This window comes from Danio rerio, chromosome 8 (assembly GCF_052040795.2).
Source record: "Danio rerio strain M-AB ecotype USA chromosome 8, GRCz13ab, whole genome shotgun sequence".
Classification (NCBI taxonomy): domain Eukaryota; kingdom Metazoa; phylum Chordata; class Actinopteri; order Cypriniformes; family Danionidae; genus Danio; species Danio rerio.
Window position 1 is genome coordinate 15355837 of NC_141028.1, and position 25556 is coordinate 15381392.

At 33.1% G+C, this 25556-nt stretch overlaps 2 protein-coding genes and 2 long non-coding RNA genes across 4 annotated transcripts; 1 reads left to right on the forward strand and 3 right to left on the reverse strand.

The window, feature by feature from the left end:
* Window positions 1-469: 469 nt before the first annotated feature.
* pimr105 (Pim proto-oncogene, serine/threonine kinase, related 105) lies at window positions 470-3218 on the reverse strand. The gene is made up of 7 exons (XM_087264373.1): window positions 2234-3218; window positions 1822-1916; window positions 1672-1722; window positions 1175-1553; window positions 911-1087; window positions 733-821; window positions 470-611 (listed from the first exon to the last, which is right to left on the reverse strand). The coding sequence occupies exons 1-7, from the start codon at window positions 3120-3122 to the stop codon at window positions 591-593; spliced, it is 1701 nt and encodes a 566-aa protein (XP_087120499.1). The 5' UTR covers window positions 3123-3218; the 3' UTR covers window positions 470-590.
* Window positions 3219-4932: 1714 nt separating this feature from the next.
* Window positions 4933-7917, reverse strand: LOC147842597 (uncharacterized). Its single transcript, XR_015497735.1, has 2 exons — window positions 5446-7917; window positions 4933-5380 (listed from the first exon to the last, which is right to left on the reverse strand). It is a non-coding gene; the product is annotated as an uncharacterized LOC147842597 (long non-coding RNA).
* A 6706-nt stretch (window positions 7918-14623) lies between these two features.
* Window positions 14624-18189, reverse strand: LOC137496311 (uncharacterized). Its single transcript, XM_087264370.1, has 7 exons — window positions 16422-18189; window positions 15976-16070; window positions 15826-15876; window positions 15329-15707; window positions 15065-15241; window positions 14887-14975; window positions 14624-14765 (listed from the first exon to the last, which is right to left on the reverse strand). The coding sequence occupies exons 1-7, from the start codon at window positions 17401-17403 to the stop codon at window positions 14745-14747; spliced, it is 1794 nt and encodes a 597-aa protein (XP_087120496.1). The 5' UTR covers window positions 17404-18189; the 3' UTR covers window positions 14624-14744.
* A 4353-nt stretch (window positions 18190-22542) lies between these two features.
* LOC147842598 (uncharacterized) lies at window positions 22543-24497 on the forward strand. Its single transcript, XR_015497667.1, has 3 exons — window positions 22543-22616; window positions 23213-23260; window positions 24110-24497. It is a non-coding gene; the product is annotated as an uncharacterized LOC147842598 (long non-coding RNA).
* The last annotated feature ends 1059 nt before the right edge of the window (window positions 24498-25556 follow it).

Below are 25556 nucleotides of genomic sequence, written 5' to 3' on the forward strand. Positions count from 1 at the left end.
GGGACTAAGCCGAAGGAAAATGAATGAATGAATAATTATCTATAAATCAAGTCATCAAGTAGCCATATAGATTTGCACTGCCTACCCAAATTTAGCCTTCTTTTGGCCAGACGTTTAGAGTCTATTAGACAGCATTTAAACGTCTCATTGCTTGGTGAGATGTCTGAAGAACAAATACATGTGGCAGGGAAGTGTCTGTTATTTTAAATATTCATTTTCAGAGTGGAAATGTGATGTCATTTTACAGCTTAAAATGATGTTTATCATCAGCTGTTTTGTGTTGGTGACTTTTTTTGACACGTTTATTGTGTCAATATGCAGCCTCTAGTCATCTTTTTAACTGTAAGAATAGCATGACACAAGAAATGCATTGCATACTTATCATACATGACAGAAACAAGATTCACAGTACTATGTAAATATGTGCTCTCCTAGAATTGTTTTTATCAAATAATACTCTTTACAAGAGTTCAATTAATGCATATGTTTTATTGTTTGTTTTGAGAGGAGCCACCTCCTGCTCAAGATTTCCTGCCTCAAACAGCCTGAAACGTTCCTCTCAAGACAATAACATGTAGGGTGGCTGTTCTTCAGTTCTCCAGGTTGGTGTCCTAAAATAAAAACAGCAATTAGTTTATCAAAAGTCAATCCAAATCTAATATTCTCTAAGCTAACATCCATAGTCTTGTGTTTGAATTAACCATCCCAAAATACTCTGCTTAGGCTTCATACCTTGAACCATTCGTGGAGAAGAATCTCTTTTAATTGAATCCGCTGCTCTGGCTTTTGCTGGAGACAGCAACTAATCAACTGACAGCATTCTGTGAAAAACAGTTGAAACATCTGTTTACCTTGAACTTCACACCTCCTTTGATGTTGCATGTAAGAGTCTTTGAAATAAAGAGCTTACCATCGGACAAGCCAGCTTTGGAGAAGTTGTTCTCATTGATCATGTGCAGTTCTTGAGGGTTGGGAAAGTCCTCACACACCAATACGAACAAGAGGATGCCAAGGGACCAGACTGTTGCCGGCTTCCCATTGTATTCACCCGTTTCCTCAAACTCTGGGGGGCAGTACTCAAGGGTGCCTAAAGGTAAAAGATTTTTGCATCAATTAGCATTTGTTGCTATAAATTCAGAATATTGTTTTTCACAGCTTAAGGGTTAATACATACCGGCAAATGTATCGTAGGGTAATTTCTTGAGAAGGTCTCCACACCCAAAGTCTATTAATTTGACTTTATGAGTCTCCTTGTTGATCAATAGGTTTTCAAGTTTGATATCGCGATGTAGAACACCATTGCGGCAGCACATGTATGCAGCTTGAGTTGCCTGCTGCATAACAACACGCGCTAAACCTTCACTTATGGATCCTCCATAGCTTTCTGTGAAAGCATATAGGTCCTCACAGGGTGAAGGGTATTCCAACACCATTATATAGTGGTCCTCCTGGTCCTGCCAGTCCAGAAGCTGGATTATTTCTGGAACGCTGGATACTCCATGGGCGAGGATGAGAAGTGCAACTTCAAGAGGAAAGGGCTCTGAATGACCCGACTACAGGAAATACATTTTTTATGATGTTTAGATAGATATATCTTTTATAAATTATGAATTGAATCATAATTTCACAAAATTTCGACAACAGTAGCTTGTCTTATGAGAAATCACTTACGATACATATGTATTCCACATCTTCCGTCTTTGTGACAAATTTCACTGCCACCTAATAAACAAGAAATAAGCAAAGTGTAAGTAAGAATGATTGTACAGCTAACATATTGTATTTGTTACTATTTATCCAATCCAGAAAAATGAAAGGCACCTTTAAGTCATCGTGTAGACGTCGCCCCTTGTACACAGTTCCAAAGGATCCTTCACCCAGCATGTCATCGATCAGATAGTGGCAAGAATTGATGACTATTAAAACAAAACCAAGGTTAAGTAATATGAAATATCAACCAGTGTAAAACAGGACAAAATGTTTTACTTAATCAGTGTACATTTTTTGAAAATGAGGTCTGAATGTTGAATAAATAAGCTTTAGTTTTACCTATTGCCAAAAATGTATCTTGTGCAACTTAAGACTAGTTTTGTGGTCCAGGGTCACAAATGGAAACATTAAAATGGCCTGATATAGTATTGCAGGTGTGTGTGTGTGTGTGTGTGTGTGTGTGTGTGTGTGTGTGTGTGTGTGTGTGTGTGTGTGTGGTGTGTTTAAGGGACAGTCAACTTACCCTGACTTGTCATCTTTCCATTATTCTCTATTTGTTTTGAAACAGAGGCCTGTGTGCAGACTGGAGCTTGACCACCATTGATGCTCCAGTCTGACGTTGTGTGCTGTGAAATCTGAGGGAAATTGGCACTCCCCTCGGAAGCATCGGGCACTGGAATCTCAGTGGCATTGTTACAACAATCAGAAGTGGATGAGTGAAATGGAGGCTGGGTGACATCAGTACTCCAGACTGACACTTTGTGTACCGGAGTCCGGGTAGCGTCAGTACTCCAATCTGATGTGGTGCGTGTTGGAGTCTTAGTGAAATCATTGCTCCACCTTGATGTGGTGCGTGCTAGAGCCAGGCCATCACAATAGTCAGGACTAAGCAATGGAGTCTGGCTGATGTCAAAGTTCCAGTCGAATGAAGTCTGAGCAGTATTGCTGCTCAGAACTGGAGAACGGAGGACATCAGGTTGAACAGTAAGATGTTTCTTTACTGTTGGATAGACTTCAGGGTCACTGGCTGAAGGTTCCTGAAGATTGAGGTCGACAGTATGAATGACCTGCTGTAGAGATCCCTGACCTGAAGAGGAGGAAGGTTGTACTTCAGGTGGTGCTGCAGTTGCCCCAGTGTCCTGAGCCTCTCCATCAACCTGAAATGTACTATTTTTGTCAGCAGCTCTCAGACAGGAGAACCACCGCCACAACTTGAACCTTCTTTTCTTTTTACGGTTGGCCTCCTTTCTCTTTTTATTTTTCCCCTCACTCGCACTATCTTCACCTACGCCAACAGGATGTTTATGAGCTTCCACCAAATTGGTGAGCTGTGGCGGTGCATCGTGATGGTAAACGTGCACACGCTCAAAATCATTGTTCGCCTTTTTGCAACGACAATTACGTTGACCCATCGCTCAACTAGTTTAACCGCAGAATGCCAAAGTCAGAGTTGCATTCGCATTCTCTTAGCTATGATGTCACCTTTCGAACATTCACATTCAATTCTAAATGTGACGCATGATGGGCCGTTTCTGTGGCCATTTGAAAGTGCCATATTGTTTTTGCATAAAGTATATGCCTTATAATCAATCAATAACTGATCACACATACTCATAGCCTGTATGCAAGCGGCTGCGCGGTAAACAGGCTAAACTTGTAAAACACCAGCGTTACGCCTTAATGAAATGAATTCTGCGTCAGTTTTACAACGAACTAAAACTCGAAATTAATTAAAATAAACAGTTGTAACAATAAAAATCATTGAAAAACAATTGTTTTTCACTATTTTACTTTTTTACTATTTTACTAAAAACCTATAGAAGACGAAACCTTCAAAAACTATACAAAAATAGGTAAAAACAAATAAATAAATAAGTTTATAAATAAATTCGTAAATTCCTGCATATTTATTTGCTTTATTTATGCAGGAATTTGTGGATTTATTTTCTCATTTATTGTTATATTAGCTTTTTTATTTATTTATTTTTTATTTATTTATGTATTTATTTTATTTAATTATTTATAGTTTTCTTTATGCATATATTTTCCTATTTATTTATGCTTTGTTTTATTTATGCAGAAATTATTTACTTATTTATTTATATATTTTCGTTTTTATCCATTTTTATTTATGCAGACATTTATTTATTTATTTGTTTATTTGCGTATTTATTTATTTTATGCCTGCATTTATGGATTTATTTACTCATTTATTTATTTGCGTATTTATTTATTAATTATTTTATTTATACAGGAATTTATAGATTTCAATGCTTATTTATGTATATATGCGCGTATTTAGTTATTCTTTTTTTATTTTGTTTTATTTTTGCAGAAATGTAAATGTATTCTCCAATTTCTTTATTTATTTGCGCATTTATTCATTTATTTATTTATTTTTGCCGGTTTCGTCCTTCGTATAAACTCAGCATTCTTTTGATTTTGGATGCATGCTTTTTTTTCTATTGACATAATAATGTTGCTCCCTTTTTATTCATTCATTCTTTATTGTACTGCGTGCGTTTGTATATGTGTCACTGCCAGTGACTCACTGGTAGTGTTGAGGTTGACATTTTGTATGGGTAAATTCTTTAATGAATGTATAAATGAATGGTTTGACTCGACCCTAATAAGTATGGCTGATATTTTAATCCTCATGCTTAAAATATCATCAGTGACTTTCACTTCTATTTTTTGATAGGCTACATGTTTATATATATTGCTAAATTGTTTATATCCATCCCCACATTGACACATTTATATTCTAGCAATCTCGTATTTTACTATTGTCTAGACAAACTTTTTTTTTAATTTATTTTTTTATTTAAACTTCAAATAACAAACAGGCATTTTCAACTTCCATTGTTAAACATATATAACATTATAACCAAGCAGCATATAATACACAAAACAGTACAAATTAATAATAACATAAAAATAAACCTTAAATAATACAAAAGAAAATACATTACATTCAGAGGGGTCAGTCCATATATGTTGACAAAAGCTTAGAGAGCTTTAAGGCACCTTTTGTTTTTACTTGTTTTATAGATTTATATGACATATTGAAATCATTTTTAAATGCTTTGAAACAAGAAGAAACGTTAACAAATCTACATTTGTGTACATAAAATTTTGCTACAATCGACATATTATTACATAGAAATTCAACTTCCTTGTTTTTCATAAAAATGCCAAATTTCACAATGTGATAGTCAAACGCAGGTGTTACATTTTTAGTTATCAACCACTAATACAATCTGTCCCAAAAGGATTTGACACTGGAACAACTATAAAAAAAGATGTTCATGGGATTCTATATCTTTCAAGCAAAAAATACAAGCATTACTGTCTAAATGAAATCTTATTCTAAGAAATTCGTTACATGGATAGATGTCATTAATTGTTTTGAAATGTACTTCTTTCATTTTAGGTAACAAGGGAAATGACAGGTATCTTTTTCTAATTTCAATAGTGTCCGCTTTAGAAAATCTCTCAGATAAAACTTTTCTTTTAACAGGAAGAGGAAAATATTCTTTTGTCAGTAGTGATCTCAAGACCTTGTTGTTACATTTAATATCCCAAAATGAATAATTATTTATAAACAAATCAACTAGTGTAGGTATTACAGAGGAGTATTGCACTATACCTTTAACTAAATTTCTCAAAGCTACAGGAATAGCTTTGACAACCAAAGAAAATTCTCTATGTGCACAATTACAATTGAATTTTAACTTAAAATGATCATAGCTCAACATATTACCATCATCATCCATTAAATGAATTACATTCCAAATTCCTTTGTCAAACCAGTCTTTAAAAAATAAAGATTTCCTGTCATGTAGAAAAATACACCTGTTATTCCAAATGATAACATTATGTGGAGTAAAATTGTGCTTGTACAACATTTTCCAATATAGTAACACTTGCGCATGAAAACCAGACAATTTAAATGGCAATTTTAGTAAGTCAAAATCACATTTTAGAAAAAAAGAAATTCCTCCCATCCTTTGAAAAATATGAAAAGGGATGCTAAACCATAAAGACGGTTCATCTTTAACAAAGCTTTGTAACCATTTTAACTTCATTACTCCATTTATAACGCCAAAATCAATAACATTCAACCCCCCTTCCTCTGATAACTTTACCAAATCATTTTTTCAAATTAAATGTTGCTTATTGTTCCAAATAAACTCATAATGAACTCTGTTAATTTGTTTAATACATCTTTCTGTTACACCTATAGCAATATGCTGGATAGATTAATCTTGATATTGCTTCCATTTTTGTTAATAATATTCTCCCCAAAATTGAAATATTTCTTTGTAACCAGCTACTTAATGTTTTTTTATTTTTCTGTACAACAGTATGAATATTATTATTTTCCCTGTCCCTAAATTTTTTTGTAATAGTTATTTCCAAGTATGTTATTTAGCTTTTAATTGGGATATTATACAATGAGTTTTATGTATTATTGTGAAGAGTTAGAATCTCACATTTTTTCAAATTTAAATGTAACCCTGAAGCATTAGAAAACAATGATATAGACTTTAAGGCAATCGGTATTTGATTAGAGTCCTTCAGAAATCAAGTTGTATCATCAGCTAGTTGTGTAATTACCAAGGATCTACTTTTAATGGCTTAATATTTTTAATATACAGTGCTAATAATTCGGCAGCAAGTAAGAAAGAAGGGGGCTGACTGGATCTGCCTGTCGTGTTCCCCTTCTGATATCAAATCTCTTTGTAGTACCCGATTGAAGTAAAACAGCACTTGTTATTTGTTATATTGTCAACATTGAAAGAATATTAATAAATTTTGTCCCAAACCCAAAATATTGTAGAGACTGAAAAACAAAAGGGTGTTCAAGTTTATCAAAAGCTTTTAGAAAATCCAGAAATAGTATTATACCATCATCCTCTATCAAATGTGAATAGTCTAATAAATCTAACACCATGCGAATGTTATTATGTATTAGTCGATTTGGAAGAAACCCAGATTGTGTATCACTAATAATTTTACCTATACCACCTTTAAGTCTACTAGCTAATGCATGAGTGAATATTTTGTAATCAATGTTAAGTAAAGTAATTGGTCTTAAATTATCAATAAGAGTGTTGTCTTTTTTGGTTTAGGTATGAAAATAATTATAGCCTGTTTCATTGTAGTTAGTGGTGTATTACTTTCTAAACATTCTTTTAGTGCTTTAAAGAGCATTTCTCTCATATCATTCCAGAAAAAAAGATAAAAGTTAGTTGCAAGTCCATCTTGACCCGGTGATTTACCTAAAGCCATTTTTTTTAATAGCAGCATCAAGTTCTTCAATTTTTAAATCAGAGTCACATATCATTTTAAAATCTTCATCAATTTTAGGAATAAAATGATAGAATTTTTGAAGAAATTCTCAAAAAATTTCATGAAAAATGATGATGAATATAGGCTTTGATACAATTTAAAAATCTGATTACTTATTTCTTTTGGATCAGTTACAATTTTATTATTTAGATTTAAGGTGATAATTGCATTTCTGTCTACTTTTTTCTAATCTACTAAAATAAGAGCTGTTTTTTACACCAGCTTCCATCCATTTTGCTCTAGATCGTATATATGCCCCTTGTGCCCTATTTAAGTAGAAATCGTCTAATTTAGTTTGTAATCTAATCATTTCCTCTTTATTAGGTTCTAATGATAAATCCTTTTTACAACAATCATTAATGTCTTTTATCGGCTGTTTTTCTAATTCTTTTTGCTTATTACACAATATTTTACCATAATTAATTGAGTACATTCTCACTTTATCTCATCATTTGTCATAATTGAATATAAGATTTTTTTAACCATGTCACAACAATATTCTTCTTTTAACAAGTTTGCATTAAAGTTCCAATATTTTTGCCTACATGTTCTTTCAGAGCCTGGGATCAGTGTGACAGTAATTACACAATGATCAGTTGTAGGAGCTGCAGAGATTTTAGCTTGCAAAGCATATTTAAAAATTTCTTGGGTTACCAACCAAAAATCTATTCTTGATTTACAATTTCCATTGGATCTAATCCATGAATATTGCCTTACTTCAGGGTTAACATGATTCCAAACGTCTATTAGGGAAGTATTAATACAAACATTTGTAATACATTCATTTCATAATAACCATATTTTGTTGGAAATCTATCCATCCATTCATCAGGGACACAATTAAAGTCACCAACATATTTTCAGTTGGGAAAAATGTTTTCAACTCTCTAATAGTTTCTGAAATGCATTCAGCAAAATTCTATTTTTATATTGACCATTATATCCGTAAACATTTAGAAGAATCAGTGGAGTACCTTCAATCATCAAAACTGCAGCAATCCAGTGTCCATCCTTATCTTCTTTCACTTTAACTACTTTACCAGGACAGTTAATCAAGCATATGACTACGCCAGCAGATCTATAGTTCCATGACTAAACAGTATAGTATCACCCCATTGGTTTCTCCAGAAGGTTGAGTCCTCTGCGCTGGAATGTGTCTCTTGTAAAAATATACATTGTGCCTGTTGACTTTTGCAAAATAAGAATATTGCTTTTCTCTTAATACTGTCTTTAAGTCCCCTGGTATTCAATGATATAAAATAAAGTTTAGAACAAAATTTAAACATACTATTTACTTACACTACAAGTAGCTTTAACAAGCTAACAAATAACACCTCACAATATCTGTGTGGAGAAAAAAGAAAAAGAATAATTCAGTTGGTCTTTCTAAATATAATCACATGTCTCATTTGTCTACATTAACAGCTCCCATAAACTATTTAGTATACATTTTAAGCGAAACATACTTAAAACAGTGTTTTCCTGTATTCACAAACAGCCGAAAATAAAAACTGGGTGAAATGTTTACAGTATACTCATCACAAGTGTCCTGCAACTGCAGCCACGAGAAAATGCCATAGCCTGAACAGTAAGTCAGGTTGGGAGCAGGTGCAGGATCAGTCAAAAACTCTATTGTACTTAAAGTTATTCATCCAATAAACTTTGTCTACAAAAAAGTAGAATTCGCTTAAAAGGTTATAGTAATGAACTAAATATAACATTATTTAAGTACTTGCACTTACAGGCTCACAAAACAGTAAAACACCTTTTTTTGAGCTGTTGACGGTCGTATATGTGTCCCACACTGCTAAAAACACTATTAGGACACAAATATTTCACTAAAATTGAAAATTGTTTGTTTTCGCCTAATTTCGAGCAAATTTATACTTCCAGTTAGAAACAAATTTTTGAAGTTGCGTCACAGTCATGAGATCTTAGCGTGTAATCTAGTGTGTAGACTTTATGTCTGTACCTGGGAGTACCTTGTGACGTCTCTGAGTGTGCTGCATTCATTCATGAGAGACTTGGTTCAAACCAATCAGCGCGCTCTATTGTGTATGCCGTGCAACTTCATTAATATGAAAGCTAGCTTACAAGACTGTTTGTACCTGAAACAGTGTTCAGACGGCAGATAGACGCCATGTTGGGTTGCCAAAAGAAGTGGCAAAAGAATAAGATTTGTTTTGGAGATACGGGTCGTGATTTTATAATGTGCTGCAACAAAGGTTTTGTTTTAATTTTCCAGCTGTAGGAGCGCAATTGGACTCACGTGTGGATCAGTGCACGCGACACGTGGCAGAAATACGTTTGCTCTGAAAATTGTTTACTCAAGAGCTTTTTGCATCTGGGCCCGGTTTTTCAAAAGGTTTAATCTGGATAAAATTGATCCGGATTTAGTAATCCTGTTTTTGCAATCCGTGATCACGTAATCCAGCTTACTTTTTGAGCCAGTTTTTCAAAGCAACATTGGATTGGATCATTCTGATCCGGATAGGAACTTTTTAGGATCACTAAATCTGGATTACCAGTGTTCAATCACAATGTAGATGGATAGATAGGCCTATGTAAAGAGCAACAAGTAGAATAGCCAGTGTGGGGTAAATATAAATTTATTTTTATTTGAAATGAAAACTAAGAAAATTTTATAAATAATAAAATAATTATAATAATAAATAATAAAAGCAAGAAAAACCCCACCCCATCCTCTTCCAGCAGTCCGCTCATCTGAGATCTACAACACTGTACATTGAGGATATTTATAATAAGTTTCAAATTGCCATTGCCATTCTTTGCATTTTTTTTTTGTTATTCTGTAATCATTGCATGCATCACTAATAAATATTCTAAACACAAAAACATTTTCCATTGTGATGAATATATATATCAATTAGTAACAGAATAAAATGTATCGTTTTTGGTAAATTTTGACAGCTGTTTGGGGGATTGTTTTATGAGGCCAAACTCTTTCTATTTTGCTGTAGGCCTATACTGAAAGGCTAAATACACTGTTAGACCTTACCGGGTTGATTTTACAGTAGAATACTGGCAACACTGTTGCCAGCCACTCACTGTAAAAGTTCAGTTACAGTAAGTAACTGGCAACAGTGTTGCCAGTTAATTACTGTAACTGAACCATGTGAGTGGCTGGCAACAGTGTTGCCAGTTATTTACTGTAACTGAACCGATACAGTGAGTAGCTGGCAACTTTGTTGGCAGTTAATTACTGTAATAGAGCAGCAGTGGTAACTAACTGGAAACTGTGTACAGTTAATTACTGTATTGTAGTGTTACAAATCACAGCATTATACTGCAAACACATTAAGTAATATATAGTTATTGTAGTGTTACTAAAATTAATCAGTATTCTTAGCTGTTATTAAAAAAATAGAAGGCATAACATTTTTTAGACAAATTTATTTCATTGTTTTGGCACCAAACAAATAAATAACAGAAAAAGTATAACAAAATTAAGAAATCAGCAGATATAATTATTGTCTTGCAGATTACAGGTCTGCACAGTAAGGCTGCGGTCACATTAACGTTTGAGCATGCGAAATTCTGTCATACTGCACTGCGAAGTGGAATTAAACAACGCGAGTAGTGGAATTCAACAAAATAATTAGAGATTGAAAAAGCAAGCCAGAGAGGTCACGTTTTGATCTTTGATTGGTATCAAGCAATCACATGATGTGATTTTGCATGTCAGCGTTCTCCAAGCTTGAACTTTCCAATGCTCCGAATTATGAAATCTGTCGCATGAGCTATTATTCCAGGTCTGCAGTACTCACATGCGTATGAATCGAAGTCTATAGGGAGAAAAGTGCAGTGTGACCGGGACTTTAAGCTGTTACTCTAGTTAAACACACCTGATCAAACTAATGAAGGCTTGTTAGAAATCTACAGGTAATGTTGAAGCAGGGTGGGTACTAAATTCTGCTGCTGCAGTTCTCCAGGAACTTGGAGTTTGACCCCCATGGTATATAGCAGGAGTGCTCAATCCGGTTCCTGGATATCTACCTTCCTGCAGATTTCAGTTGCTACCCATATCAAACACACCTGCCTGTAATTATCAAGTGGTGTTTAGGTCCTAATGAATTGGTTTAGGTGTGTTTGATATGGATAGCAACTGGAATCTGCAGGAAGGTAGATCAGCAAATGAACAGCAAAAAACACGACATAATTATTTTAAATTTTAAAGTTTTAAGTAATTAAAAACTGTGTTAAATCTCAATAAAAAGTTTAAAATAATTATAAAAAATAAAAATAAAGTTGGCAACATCGAAAAACCAAAGGATCCAATCTTTTATTGTTATAATTATCTCATGACAACAAACTTTTATTGTTTCTAATATAAATTCATAGGTGGAAACACTGCTAGAAAAATACTTGGCAACAAACTCACAACCTGTGACCTGACAGTGGAGCTTTTGTGTGTGGATGGCTATGTGTATCATGTTTTTGTGATTCCCTGTGATGATGTGCACATGTTACCTTACAGAGATGATGGAATTTAATTTTGGCTCAGTTGCCAGAAAGATACATACAACTGTTAGCATCTGTACATTATGGCAGAATGCAATATCCAATATCCAATAAATACATATACTTAGACAAAAGTAATGCAAGAAGTTATATGAGGAGAGGCTAACAATGTAGCTTTCAAGTACACAGTTCAAGATAACAACAATATAACTTAAAACACAGCCTTATTATAGAAACCCTCAAAAACATTTGAACACATTTTATTTACTCGTTGTAGATTCTTATTTAAAGCCTAATACATATCAGACTCTACATCTGAATTGATGGACAGAGAATAGAGCACACTCAGCAGTAAACAAATCAAACACCTGGTTCCCTTAAAGGGCCAGCATTTTCTGAAAACTCTTTCTAACACCTTTGTGTTTAGAAGAAGACAGACAGCCCGTGGGAGTGTGTGGTGATGCCTAAATCATTAATTTCTGCCTTTAAAATGCACATCTCTATAAATAGCAACATAAACCATCAGAGAAGATGGGACAGTAATGGTTGAACAGTAATTTGCTATTTATTGTCAGTTACTATCTGTAATGAGTACATAAAGTAAATTACTGTAATTTATTTTTTGCACTACACAATTTCATACAAAGTCTACTCCTTTTACAGTAAAATAATGTGTTAATAAATAATAAATGTTTCCTTTTATTACAGCAAAACACTGTAGATTGTGCAGTAAATAACTGTAAAATAGCCAGAGTAACAGTGCAGTTATACTAATTAAACACACCTGATCAAACTAAATCTAAAGGTAGTGTGTTGAAGCAGGGCTGGAACTAAATTCTGCTGGGCTGTGGCCTTTCAGGAGTTTGACATCCCTGGTACATAGAATATTTTCAAAGGAATTGCCTACATTTATCACAATCATGCACATATCATTGAATAAAACAATAAAAATATAAAAACTTTATCCAAAGCAAACAAAAAAAATAATAATAATAATCTGATCCTCATGTTGTTCCAAACCTATAGTAATATATATTACTATAGGTAATATATAGGTCGATATCTTTACCTTTTAATTAGCTCTGTGACATTGACATTGGTTGACTCCTGATACTCAATGTTAAAAACATAAAAGGAACCAAAGAAAACACAGAGATGGCTGCAGAGAAATTTATCTTATCATCAATGCATTGCCTCACTTTCTCCTCAATTCTGACCATACACATACCAAAACTGAACTATATATATATATATATATATATATATATATATATATATATATATATATATATATATATATATATATATATATATATATATATATATAGCAACATAAAGCATCAGAGTACATGGGGTAATAATGGTTGAGCAGTAATTTACCATTTATTATCACAGTAACTATCTGTAATGGGTACATAAAATAAATTACTGTAATTTATTCTTTGCACAACAAATTTTCATACAAATCCTGCTCCTTTTACTGTAAAATACTGTTTCCTTTTATTACAGCAAAACACTGGCTATTTTACAGTTATTTACTGCATAATCTACAGTAAGGGTTAACAGTGTACGTTAAAGCCTATAATCACTATAGCCTGACAGATGAACAAATAAAATTAAAACGTTATGAATAAATAGTATATCTCGTAAGATTCTGCATGATCCAATATAGTTTTATTTAATACATTTTTTTAGGTTTTAATTACATTTTGGGCATGAAATCCACGCTAAATCCACCCTTCTGATGGGATCAGTTTAATCCAGGTTTTTTGGATCAAAGTGATCCAGATCCTACAAAAAAGGTCTGAAAAACCCAAACTATCCAAATCAAAACCAAGATTAGATTACGTGATCTAATCTGATTATGTAATCCATTTTTTCTTTTGAAAAACCCATTTTCAAGATTTGATCCAATCCCTTATCCAAAATCCTTGTGGATTACTTTTGAAAAACCGGGCCCTGGAGATTGTGAAATCCGGGTTTGCTGCTCGGATTTGCTTTCACATGACATTGCCATTTTCACAATTTTTTTTTTATTTATTTATGTTTTTTGTATTTGCACAGAAAATAAAAAATTTAAAACAAAATTTTAAAATTAGCAATTTCAAGCCCACATATTGTCATTGTTTAAGTATTTATGGCCAAAAACTCTAAACATGATATAAACATATCTAGATGTATTATGTTTGAATTGACCTATGCACAGTTATTCAACTTGCGAAGGGAAAAAAAACAAACGTTTTTGTGTGTGTTTGAAAAACATCTAACTGCTTATAAGGTGGCATGGAGGCTCAGTGGTTAGCACTGTTGCTGCACAGCAAGGTGGTCGCTGGCTTCCTAGCGGGACCAAGCTGGGTCACTTGGCGTTTCTTTGTGGAGTTTGCATGTTCTCTCTATGTTCATGTGGGTTTCCTCCGGGTGCTCCAGTTTCCCCCACAGTACAGGTAGGGGAAACTGAATTGAAGAAGCCACAGTCTAAATTAGCCATAGTGTATGTGTGTGAATGTGAGTGTATAGGAGTTTACTTGGTTGTGACTGGAAGTACATCTGCTGTGTAAAACATATACTGGATAAGTTAGCAGATCTTTCCGCTGTGGCAACCCCTGATTAAAAAAGGGACTAAGCCGAAGGAAAATGAATGAATGAATAATTATCTATAAATCAAGTCATCAAGTAGCCATATAGATTTGCACTGCCTACCCAAATTTAGCCTTCTTTTGGCCAGACGTTTAGAGTCTATTAGACAGCATTTAAACGTCTCATTGCTTGGTGAGATGTCTGAAGAACAAATACATGTGGCAGGGAAGTGTCTGTTATTTTAAATATTCATTTTCAGAGTGGAAATGTGATGTCATTTTACAGCTTAAAATGATGTTTATCATCAGCTGTTTTGTGTTGGTGACTTTTTTGACACGTTTATTGTGTCAATATGCAGCCTCTAGTCATCTTTTTAACTGTAAGAATAGCATGACAAAAGAAATGCATTGCATACTTATGACAGAAACAAGATTCACAGTACTATGTAAATATGTGCTCTCCTAGAATTGTTTTTGTCAAATAATACTCTTCACAAGAGTTCAATTAATGCATATGTTTTATTGTTTGTTTTGAGAGGAGCCACCTCCTGCTCAAGATTTCCTGCCTCAAACAGCCTGAAACGTTCCTCTCAAGACAATAACATGTAGGGTGGCTGTTCTTCAGTTCTCCAGGTTGGTGTCCTAAAATAAAAACAGCAATTAGTTTATCAAAAGTTAATCCAAATCTAATATTCTCTAAGCTAACATCCATAGTCTTGTGTTTGAATTAACCCTCCCAAAATACTCTGCTTAGGCTTCATACCTTGAACCATTCGTGGAGAAGAATCTCTTTTAATTGAATCCGCTGCTCTGGCTTTTGCTGGAGACAGCAACTAATCAACTGACAGCATTCTGTGAAAAACAGTTGAAACATCTGTTTACCTTGAACTTCACACCTCCTTTGATGTTGCATGTAAGAGTCTTTGAAATAAAGAGCTTACCATCGGACAAGCCAGCTTTGGAGAAGTTGTTCTCATTGATCATGTGCAGTTCTTGAGGGTTGGGAAAGTCCTCACACACCAATACGAACAAGAGGATGCCAAGGGACCAGACTGTTGCCGGCTTCCCATTGTATTCACCCGTTTCCTCAAACTCTGGGGGGCAGTACTCAAGGGTGCCTAAAGGTAAAAGATTTTTGCATCAATTAGCATTTGTTGCTATAAATTCAGAATATCGTTTTTCACAGCTTAAGGGTTAATAAATACCGGCAAATGTATCGTAGGGTAATTTCTTGAGAAGGTCTCCACACCCAAAGTCTATTAATTTTACTTTATGAGTCTCCTTGTTGATTAGTAGATTTTCAAGTTTGATATCGCGATGTAGAACACCATTGCGGCAGCACATGTATGCAGCTTGAGTTGCCTGCTGCATAACAACACGCGCTAAACCTTCACTTATGGATCCTCCATAGCTTTCTGTGAAAGCATATAGGTCCTCACAGGGTGAAGGGTATTCCAACACCATTATATAATGGTCCTCCTGGTCCTGCCAGTCCAGAAGCTGGATTATTTCTGGAACGCTGGATACTCCATGGGCGAGGATGAGAAGTGCAACTTCAAGAGGAAAGGGCTCTGAATGACCCGACTACAGGAAATACAATTTTTATGATGTTTAGATAGATATATCTTTTATAAATTATGAATTGAATCATAATTTCACAAAATTTCGACAACAGTAGCTTGCCTTATGAGAAATCACTTACGATACATATGTATTCCACATCTTCCGTCTTTGTGACAAATTTCACTGCCACCTAAAAAACAAAAAATAAGCAAAGTGTAAGTAAGAATGATTGTACAGCTAGCATATTGTATTTGTTACTATTTATCCAATCCAGAAAAATGAAAGGCACCTTTAAGTCATCGTGTAGACGTCGGCCCTTGTACACAGTTCCAAAGGATCCTTCACCCAGCATGTCATCGATCAGATAGTGGCAAGAATTGATGACTATTAAAACAAAACCAAGGTTAAGTAATATGAAATATCAACCAGTGTAAAACAGGACAAAATGTTTTACTTAATCAGTGTACATTTTTTGAAAATGAGGTCTGAATGTTGAATTAATAAGCTTTAGTTTTACCTATTGCCAAAAATGTATCTTGTGCAACTTAAGACTGGTTTTGTGGTCCAGGGTCACAAATGGAAACATTAAAATGGCCTGATATAGTATTGCAGGAGTGTGTGTGTGTGTGTGTGTGTGTGTGTGTGTGTGTGTGTGTGTGTGTGCGTGTGTGTGTGTGTGTGTGTGTGTGTGTGTGTGTGTGTGTGTGTGGTGTGTTTAAGGGACAGTAAACTTACCCTGACTTGTCATCTTTCCATTATTCTCTATTTGTTTTGAAACAGAGGCCTGTGTGCAGACTGGAGTTTGACCACCATTGATGCTCCAGTCTGACGTTGTGTGCTGTGAAGTCTGAGGGAAATTGGCACTCCCCTCGGAAGCATCGGGGACTGGAATCTCAGTGGCATTGTTAAAACAATCAGAAGTGGATGAGTGTAATGGAGGCTGGGTGACATCAGTACTCCAGACTGACACTTTGTGTACCGGAGTCCGGGTAGCGTCAGTACTCCAATCTGATGTGGTGCGTGTTGGAGTTTTGATCTTATCAATGCTCCAATCTGACATGGTGTGTGCTGAAGTCTTAGTGAAATCATTGCTCCACCTTGACGTGGTGCGTGCTAGAGCCAGGCCAGAATCAATGCTCCAGTCAGATAAGGTGTGAGCTAAGCTTTCGGCTTCATCACAATAGTCAGGACTAAGCAATGGAGTCTGGCTAATGTCAAAGTTCCAGTCGAATGAAGTCTGAGCAGTATTGCTGCTCAGAACTGGAGAACGGAGGACATCAGGTTGAACAGTAAGATGTTTCTTTACTGTTGGATAGACTTCAGGGTCACTGGCTAAAGGTTCCTGAAGATTGAGGTCTACAGTATGAATGACCTGCTGTAGAGATCCGTCACCTGAAGAGGAGGAAGGTTGTACTTCAGGTGGTGCTGCAGTTGCCCCAGTGTCCTGAGCCTCTCCATCAACCTGAAATGTACTATTTTTTTCAGCAGCTCTCAGACAGGAGAACCACCGCCACAACTTGAACCTTCTTTTCTTTTTACGGTTGGTCTCCTTTCTCTTTTCATTTTTCCCCTCACTCGCACTATCTTCACCTACGCCAACAGGATGTTTATGAGCTTCCACCAAATTGGTGAGCTGTGGCGGTGCATCGTGATGGTAAACGTGCACACTATCAAAATCATTGTTCGCCTTTTTGCAACGACAATTACGTTGACCCATCGCTCAACTAGTTTAACCGCAGAATGCCAAAGTCAGAGTTGCATTCGCATTCTCTTAGCTATGATGTCACCGTTTCGAACATTCACATTCAATTCTAAATGTGACGCAGGCTGGGCCGTTTCTGTGGAGCGTTTCTGTGGCCATTTGAAAGTGCCATATTGTTTTTGCATAAAGTATATGCCTTATAATCAATCAATAACTGATCACACATACTCATAGCCTGTATGCAAGCGGCTGCCCGGTAAACAGGCTAAACTTGTAAAACATAGACCAGCGTTACGCCTTCATGAAATTAATTCTGCGTCAGTTTTACAACAAACTAAAACTCGAAATTAATTCAAATAAACAGTTGTAACAATAAAAATTCATTGAAAAACATTTGTTTTTCACTATTTTACTTTCACTGTTATACATTATATTACATATATTTATTTATAACAAAATTCGAATGGACCTAAATTTACCAAATGATTTAAAACGTCTGAATCTCTTTAATATAGGATTGTAAAATGCTAGACACTTCTATTTACTTCGTTATTATTCCTTGCACAATTTATCAATCAATTTATCATTATCTATCCGCATCTGCAACATGGATATTCGCACCCTAGGAAAAAAAACCTATAGAGGACGAAACCTTCAAAAACTATAAATAAATAAGTAAACAAATAAATAAATAAATGAATAAACAAATTCATAAATTCCTGCATAAATAAAACAATAAATAAACACATTGCATATTTATTTGCTTTATTTATGCAGGAAATTGTGAACATTTTTACTCATTTATTTTTATAATTGCTTTTTTTATTTATTTAATGTTTTATTTATGTAGTAATTTATATTTTCTTGTTTATTTATTCTTTGTTTTATTTATGCAGAATTTATTTACTTATTTATTTATATATTTTCGTTTTTATTAATTTTTATTTATGAAGACATTTATTTATTTGTTTATTTATCAGTCGTATTTATTTATTTATGAAAAAAAATATTTATGCCTGCATTTATGGATTTATTTACTTATTTATTTATTTGCGTATTTATTTATTAATTATTTTATTTATACAGGGATTTATAGATTTCAATGCTTATTTATGTATATATGCGCGTATTTTGTTATTCTTTATTTTATTTTATTTTTGCAGAAATGTATGGATTTATTCTCCAATTTCGTTATATATTTGCGTATTTATTAATTTTTGTATTTATGTATGAATTTATGTATTTATTTACTTTGTCTTTTATTTTTATTTATTTATTTTTTTTGCGTATTTATTCATTTATTTATTTATTTTTTTTTGCCGGTTTCGTTCTTCGTATAAACTCAGCATTCTTTTGATTTTGGATGCATGCTTTTTTTTTCTATTGACATAATATTTTTGCTCATTCATTCTTTATTGTACTGCGTGCGTGTGTATATGCTTCACTGACAGTGTTGAGGTTGACATTTTGTATGGTTAAATTCTTTAATGAATGTATAAATGAATGGTTGGACTCGTCACTATTAAGTATGGCTGATATTTTAATCCTCATGCTTAAAATATCATCAGTGACTTGCACTTCTATTTTTTGATAGGCTACATGTTTATATATATTGCTAAATTGTGTATATCCAATACCACAGTGACACATTTATATTCTAGCAATCTCGTATTTTATTATTCTCTTGACGAACTTTTTTTTTTTTTAATTTAAACTTCAAATAACAAACAGGCATTTTCAACTTCCATCGTTAAACATATATATCATTATATCCAAGCAGCATATAGCTAATAAACAAAACAGTACAAATTAATAATAACATAAAAATAAACCTTAAATAATACAAAAGAAAATACATTACATTCAGAGGGGTCAGTCCATATATGTTGACAAAAGCTTAGAGAGCTTTAAGGCACCTTTTGTTTTTACTTGTTTTATAGATTTATATAACATATTGAAATCATTTGTAAATGCTTTGAAACAAGGAGAAACTTTAACAAATCTACATTTGTGTATATAAAATTTTGCTACAATCAACATATTATTACATAGAAATTCAACTTCCTTGTTTTTCATAAAAATGCCAAATTTCACAATGTGATAGTCAAACGCAGGTGTTACATTTTTAGTTATCAACCACTAATACAATCTGTCCCAAAAGGATTTGACACTGGAACAACTATAAAAAAGATGTTCATGGGATTCTATATCTTTCAAGCAAAAAATACAAGCATTACTGTCTAAATGAAATCTTATTCTAAGAAATTCGTTACATGGATAGATGTCATTAATTGTTTTGAAATGTACTTCGTTCATTTTAGGTAACAATGGAAATGACAGGTATCTTTTTCTAATATCAATAGTGTCCGCTTTAGAAAATCTCTCAGATAAAACTTTTCTTTTAACAGGAAGAGGAAAATATTCTTTTGTCAGTAGTGATCTCAAGACCTTGTTGTTACGTTTAAAATCCCAAAATGAATAATTATTTATAAACAAATCAACTAGTGTAGGTATTACAGAGGAGTATTGCACTATACCTTTAACTAAGTTCCTCAAAGCTACATTAATAGCTTTGACAACCAAAGAGAATTCTCTATATGCACAATTAAAATTGAATTTTAACCTAAAATGATCATAGCTCAACATATTACCATCATCATCCATTAAATGAATTACATTCCAAATTCTTTTGTCAAACCAGTCTTTAAAAAATAAAGATTTCCTGTCATGTAGAAAAATACACCTGTTATTCCAAATGATAACATTATGTGGAGTAAAATTGTGCTTGTACAACATCTTCCAATATAGTAACACTTCTGCATGAAAACCAGACAATTTAAATGGCAATTTTAGTAAGTCAAAATCACATTTTAGAAGAAAAGAAATTCCTCCCATCCTTTGAAAAATATGAAAAGGGATGCTAAACCATAAAGACGGTTCACCTTTAACAAAGCTTTGTAACCATTTTAACTTCATTACTCCATTTATAACGCCAAAATCAATAACATTCAACCCCCCTTCCTCTGATAACTTTACCAAATCATTTTTTCGAATTAAATGTTGCTTATTGTTCCAAATAAACTCATAATGAACTCTGTTAATTTGTTTAATACATCTTTCTGGTACACCTAAGGAAAATGCTGGATAGATTAATCTTGATATTGCTTCCTTTTTTGTTAATAATATTCTCCCCAAAAATTGAAATATTTCTTTGTAACCAGCTACTTAATGTTTTTTTATTTTTCTGTACAACAGTATAAATATTATTATTTTCCCTGTCCCTAAAATTTTTTGTAATAGTTATTCCCAAGTATGTTATTTAGCTTTTAATTGGGATATTATACAATGAGTTTTATGTATTATTGTGAAGAGTTAGAATCTCACATTTTTTCAAATTTAAATGTAACCCTGAAGCATTAGAAAACAATGATATAGACTTTAAGGCAATCGGTATTTGATTAGAGTCCTTCAGAAATAAAGTTGTATCATCAGCTAATTGTGTAATTACCAAGGATCTACTTTTAATGGCTTAATATTTTAATATACAGTGCTAATAATTCGGCAGCAAGTAAGAAAGAAGTGGGCTGACTGGATCTCTCTGTCGTATTCCCCTTCTGATATCAAATCTCTTTGTAGTACCCGATTGAAGTAAAACAGCACTTGTTATTTGTTATATTGTCAACATTGAAAGAATATTAATAAATTTTGTCCCAAACCCAAAATATTGTTGAGACTGAAAAACAAAAGGGTGTTCAAGTTTATCAAAAGCTTTTAGAAAATCCAGAAATAGTATTATACCATCATCCTCTATCAAATGTGAATAGTCTAATACAGTAAATCTAACACCATGCGAATGTTATTATGTATTAGTCGATTTGGAAGAAACCCAGATTGTGTATCACTAATAATTTTACCTATACCACCTTTAAGTCTACTAGCTAATGCATGAGTGAATATTTTGTAATCAATGTTAAGTAAAGTAATTGGTCTTAAATTATCAATAAGAGTGTTGTCTTTTTTGGTTTAGGTATGAAAATAATTATAGCCTGTTTCATTGTAGTTAGTAGTGTATTACTTTCTAAACATTCTTTTAGTGCTTTAAAGAGCATTTCTCTCTTATCATTCCAGAAAAAAGATAAAAGTTAGTTGCAAGTCCATCTTGACCCGGTGATTTACCTAAAGCCATTTTTTTAATAGCAGCATCAAGTTCTTCAATTTTTAAATCAGAGTCACATATCATTTTAAAATCTTCATCAATTTTAGGAATAAAATTATAGAATTTTTGAAGAAATTCTCAGAAATTTTCATGGAAAATGATGATGAATATAGGCTTTGATAATATTTAAAAATCTCATTACTTATTTCTTTTGGATCAGTTACAATTTTATTATTTAGATTTAAGGTGATAATTGCATTTCTGTCTACTTTTTTCTAATCTACTAAAATAAGAGCTGTTTTTTACACCAACTTCCATCCATTTTGCTCTAGATCGTATAAATGCCCCTTGTGCCCTATTTAAGTAGAAATCTTCTAATTTAGTTTGTAATCTAATCATTTCCTCTTTATTAGGTTCTAATGATAAATCCTTTTTACAACAATCATTAATGTCTTTTATCGGCTGTTTTTCTAATTCTTTTTGCTTATTACACAATATTTTACCATAATTAATTGAGTACATTCTCACTTTATCTCATCATTTGTCATAATTGAATATAAGATTTTTTTAACCATGTCACAAAAATATTCTTCTTTTAACAAGTTTGCATCAAATTTCCAATATTTTTGCCTACATGTTCTTTCAGAGCCTGGGATCAGTGTGACAGTAATTACACAATCACTGTAAAAAGTGCTACACTCACAAAGTTGGTTCTATCTACTTTAAATAATTGCAATCTAGTTAATTTTATTTGTTTTATACCAAAAAAATTAAATTTGCTTCCTTTTTACTTAAAATATATCAGTTTTTATATAACTGTATATTTTGAATAAAACTAATGCAATTTATTTGAGTAGATTTTTTTACGTGGTTATTGTGTAGAATAAATGTTATAAAAGTGAGTTGACACAGACAATTTATTAGAGCAGCTGTCGATGTGGGCAGGTGTTCATAAAACGTGATTTTAATAGTTTGGCGTGACTCCTTTTTCATTGCCCGGGATTTAGCAGGCAGACGCAGCTTCTGCAATGGTCGACATTAACTGCTCCCAGCAGCGGATCTGATTAACACGGTAAGTTGCAAATTTAGCCGAATGATAATTGTAAATTCATGCAAAACTGCTGTCTTCGCTAGGCAGGTGAGGTTTTAGCTTTGTAAATTGTACTGTAGCCTCAGGTATGTTAACAGTTAGACTGCTCTCACATGGAAAGCTAAGTTGGCTAACGCTAACCAACGCTAGTTTATGCTAACGATTAAAAGTGATATTATTGAGAAAAAATAGTGAAAGTAGTTAAAACACTTAGTAGGTATAACTAACGTTGCAGAACCGATTAACAAGGTCACTGGTGGGCGGTCGGGGTGTGGGGGTTCAGTTTGCTAGCGCTAACTTAGCTAAAGTTAGCTCACCTAAGTTATAGCAGCACATTAAGGATGGATATTAAATGCAGAAACGTATGCAACAGTTAAGTAGTGTGTGTTTAACGTAAGAGAAAGTATAACTTAAAGTTTGTGTTTTAGAGATTTAGTCCATAAGTTTTTTAATGCTGCATAGTGAATAAATTACAGATTTACAATTTATTTTAACTTAAATTACATTTACTACTGATGTTTACAGAACCATTTAAATTGTATGCACCTCATTCTAAAATGCATGTTCTTGGTCTTTAGATACCAAAGTGATTTTGTTACCTGTGGATCTTCAAACTTCACATCCAGGTAAGAAAAACATTAGATACAACTACAGCTATAATTATTTGCAGGCAAGTAAAACATTGGTAAAATTGCAAACAATAGTGGGCTCCATAGAATTAACTTACATTTGATATCTGAAGATTTTTTTATGTGTGCAACAGTAAAAACAGTATAAAAATATCCTAATGCAGTTTCTTATTATCTGTCAGTCTTTCAATAAAGCTAACTGATAACACTGAATCACTGAACTGTCATTTGCCAGTGACATTAAATTTGAAGAAAAAGTCAATTAAATGTAACTTTAGCAAAAATTTAATGTAAACCTTAATGTAATGTGAAAAATGGCAATGTATTTATTTATTTAATAAAATTTGTATTATGACGTGCAAAGTTTGGTGCAAAATGAAGATGACATTTAATTTATAGAACTTGTATTCTATAATTTTCATATAGCCATTTTCAAACAGTTTTAATATCTAAATTAAATACACATTCTTATGCTTTATAAGTTGCCAAAATAAACAAAAAATGTAATACCTAAATTTTAACAATTCTTTGATTGACAGGAAAACACAATGACATGCACTGTTACACTGAGTAAAATCACAGTTTTCTTTAAAATTTGATAACTAAAAACACCTGGAATAATGTAATTACACAACCTCTATAACCTTTTTTTATTTTTTAAATAGAAGTTAGGTAATTTTAACTTAGGTAATTTTTAACTGATAAACTAAGGTGTTTCATCCATGCATCATTCTCACTGGACTTTTGTAACTTCACTTGTAGTTATTTCCTATTCAGTATTTAGCTATTTAATGTTGTTTGGTAGCAACCACCTGAACTCCTGTTTCTTTTTGTCTCTACCAATAGAGTTGTGAGGAATCAGAGGTGCATGCGGCTGCCCACGGGAAAAATTTGCCATCAGCCCAACACAGTTTGGATTATCATAGGACTGTCAGAGGTTTGCCAAACCTGTCAAATGCATGATGGCTCCTGTTTGGACTTACCGATGTCCTCGACTTCAAGTATCCATCAAAACTGTATACATTTGAGATATATTAGAGACTCTTTGTGGGACTGGACATTATGCATCCTAAATCTTTATCAAAATATGCAAATCTCCTCACTGAGTTGCCTTGGATGATTTCTCAATAGGATCTGGTATTATTAATGTTTTTATTTATGTATTGTGTATGTGTAGCCACATTAATGGCCTATTTTGTAGTCACTATTAAAAGAAACATCGATTGATATTGAATACATGTTATGGTCTTTAATCCATCTTCCCATTCTTATTTAATTGTTATTGACAGGAAAGTCTGTTTATCTGTTTTTACTAGTGTATATTGTGCTTACAATATAGAAACGAAGATTTATTTTCTGAGGTTACAGCCAGAAGTCAATTAAATTAGTTTTAAATGACATATGCATGGTTAATTTTATTTAGATCATTAAGTTCATAATACTTAATTAAAATGAGTACAGTCAACATATAGCAATGTATAAGTAAGTTAAGTTTAACAAAAAAAGTAAGTTTATCTGATTTGAGTAATTTTAGAAATATTAGTTGGCTCAACTTAATTTTATTGCATTTGTTTTAAGCAATGTTTTAGTGTTTAAAATACTTAAAAAAGGCTGGAAGTTGAATCAACCTAAAACGTCTGATGCAACCACTTGCCTCACTTTTTATAAGTTAGATCTAAGTAACATTTTTTACAGTGATGATCAGTTGTAGGAGCTGCAGAGATTTTAGCTTGCAAAGCATATTTAAAAATTTCTTGGGTTACCAACCAAAAATCTATTCTTGTTTTACAATTTCCATTGGGTCTAATCCATGAATATTGCCTTACTTCAGGGTTAACATGATTCCAAACGTCTATTAGGGAAGTATTAATACAAACATTTGTAATACATTCATTTCATAATAACCATATTTTGTTGGAAATCTATCCATCCATTCATCATGGACACAATTAAAGTCACCACCTACCAACATATTTTCAGTTGGGAAAAATGTTTTCAACTCTCTAATAGTTTCTGAAATGCATTCAGCAATATTTTGTTTGTATATTGACCATTATATCCGTAAACATTTAGAAGAATCAGTGGAGTACCTTCAATCATAAAAACTGCAGCAATCCAGTGTCCATCCTTATCTTCTTTCACTTTAACTACTTTACCAGGACAGTTATTCAAGCATATGACTACGCCAGCAGATCTATAGTTCCATGACTAAACAGTATAGTATCACCCCATTGGTTTCTCCAGAAGGTTGAGTCCTCTGCGCTGGAATGTGTCTCTTGCAAAAATATACATT

Bases quoted from the DNA above. Each gene is read 5' to 3' on its own strand.
- pimr105 (XM_087264373.1), bottom strand. From the start codon at position 3,122: ATGGGTCAACGTAATTGTCGTTGCAAAAAGGCGAACAATGATTTTGAG. The intron at 1,554-1,671 runs GTAAGTGATTTC...TATTTCCTGTAG, and splicing joins ATGTGGAATACATATGTATC to TCGGGTCATTCAGAGCCCTT. The intron at 822-910 runs GTAAGCTCTTTA...TGTTTTTCACAG, and splicing joins CAAAGCTGGCTTGTCCGATG to AATGCTGTCAGTTGATTAGT.
- LOC137496311 (XM_087264370.1), bottom strand. From the start codon at position 17,403: ATGGGTCAACGTAATTGTCGTTGCAAAAAGGCGAACAATGATTTTGAT. The intron at 16,071-16,421 runs GTAAGTTTACTG...TTGTTTTAATAG, and splicing joins TGGAAAGATGACAAGTCAGG to TCATCAATTCTTGCCACTAT. The intron at 14,766-14,886 runs GTATGAAGCCTA...TTTTTATTTTAG, and splicing joins TTCTCCACGAATGGTTCAAG to GACACCAACCTGGAGAACTG.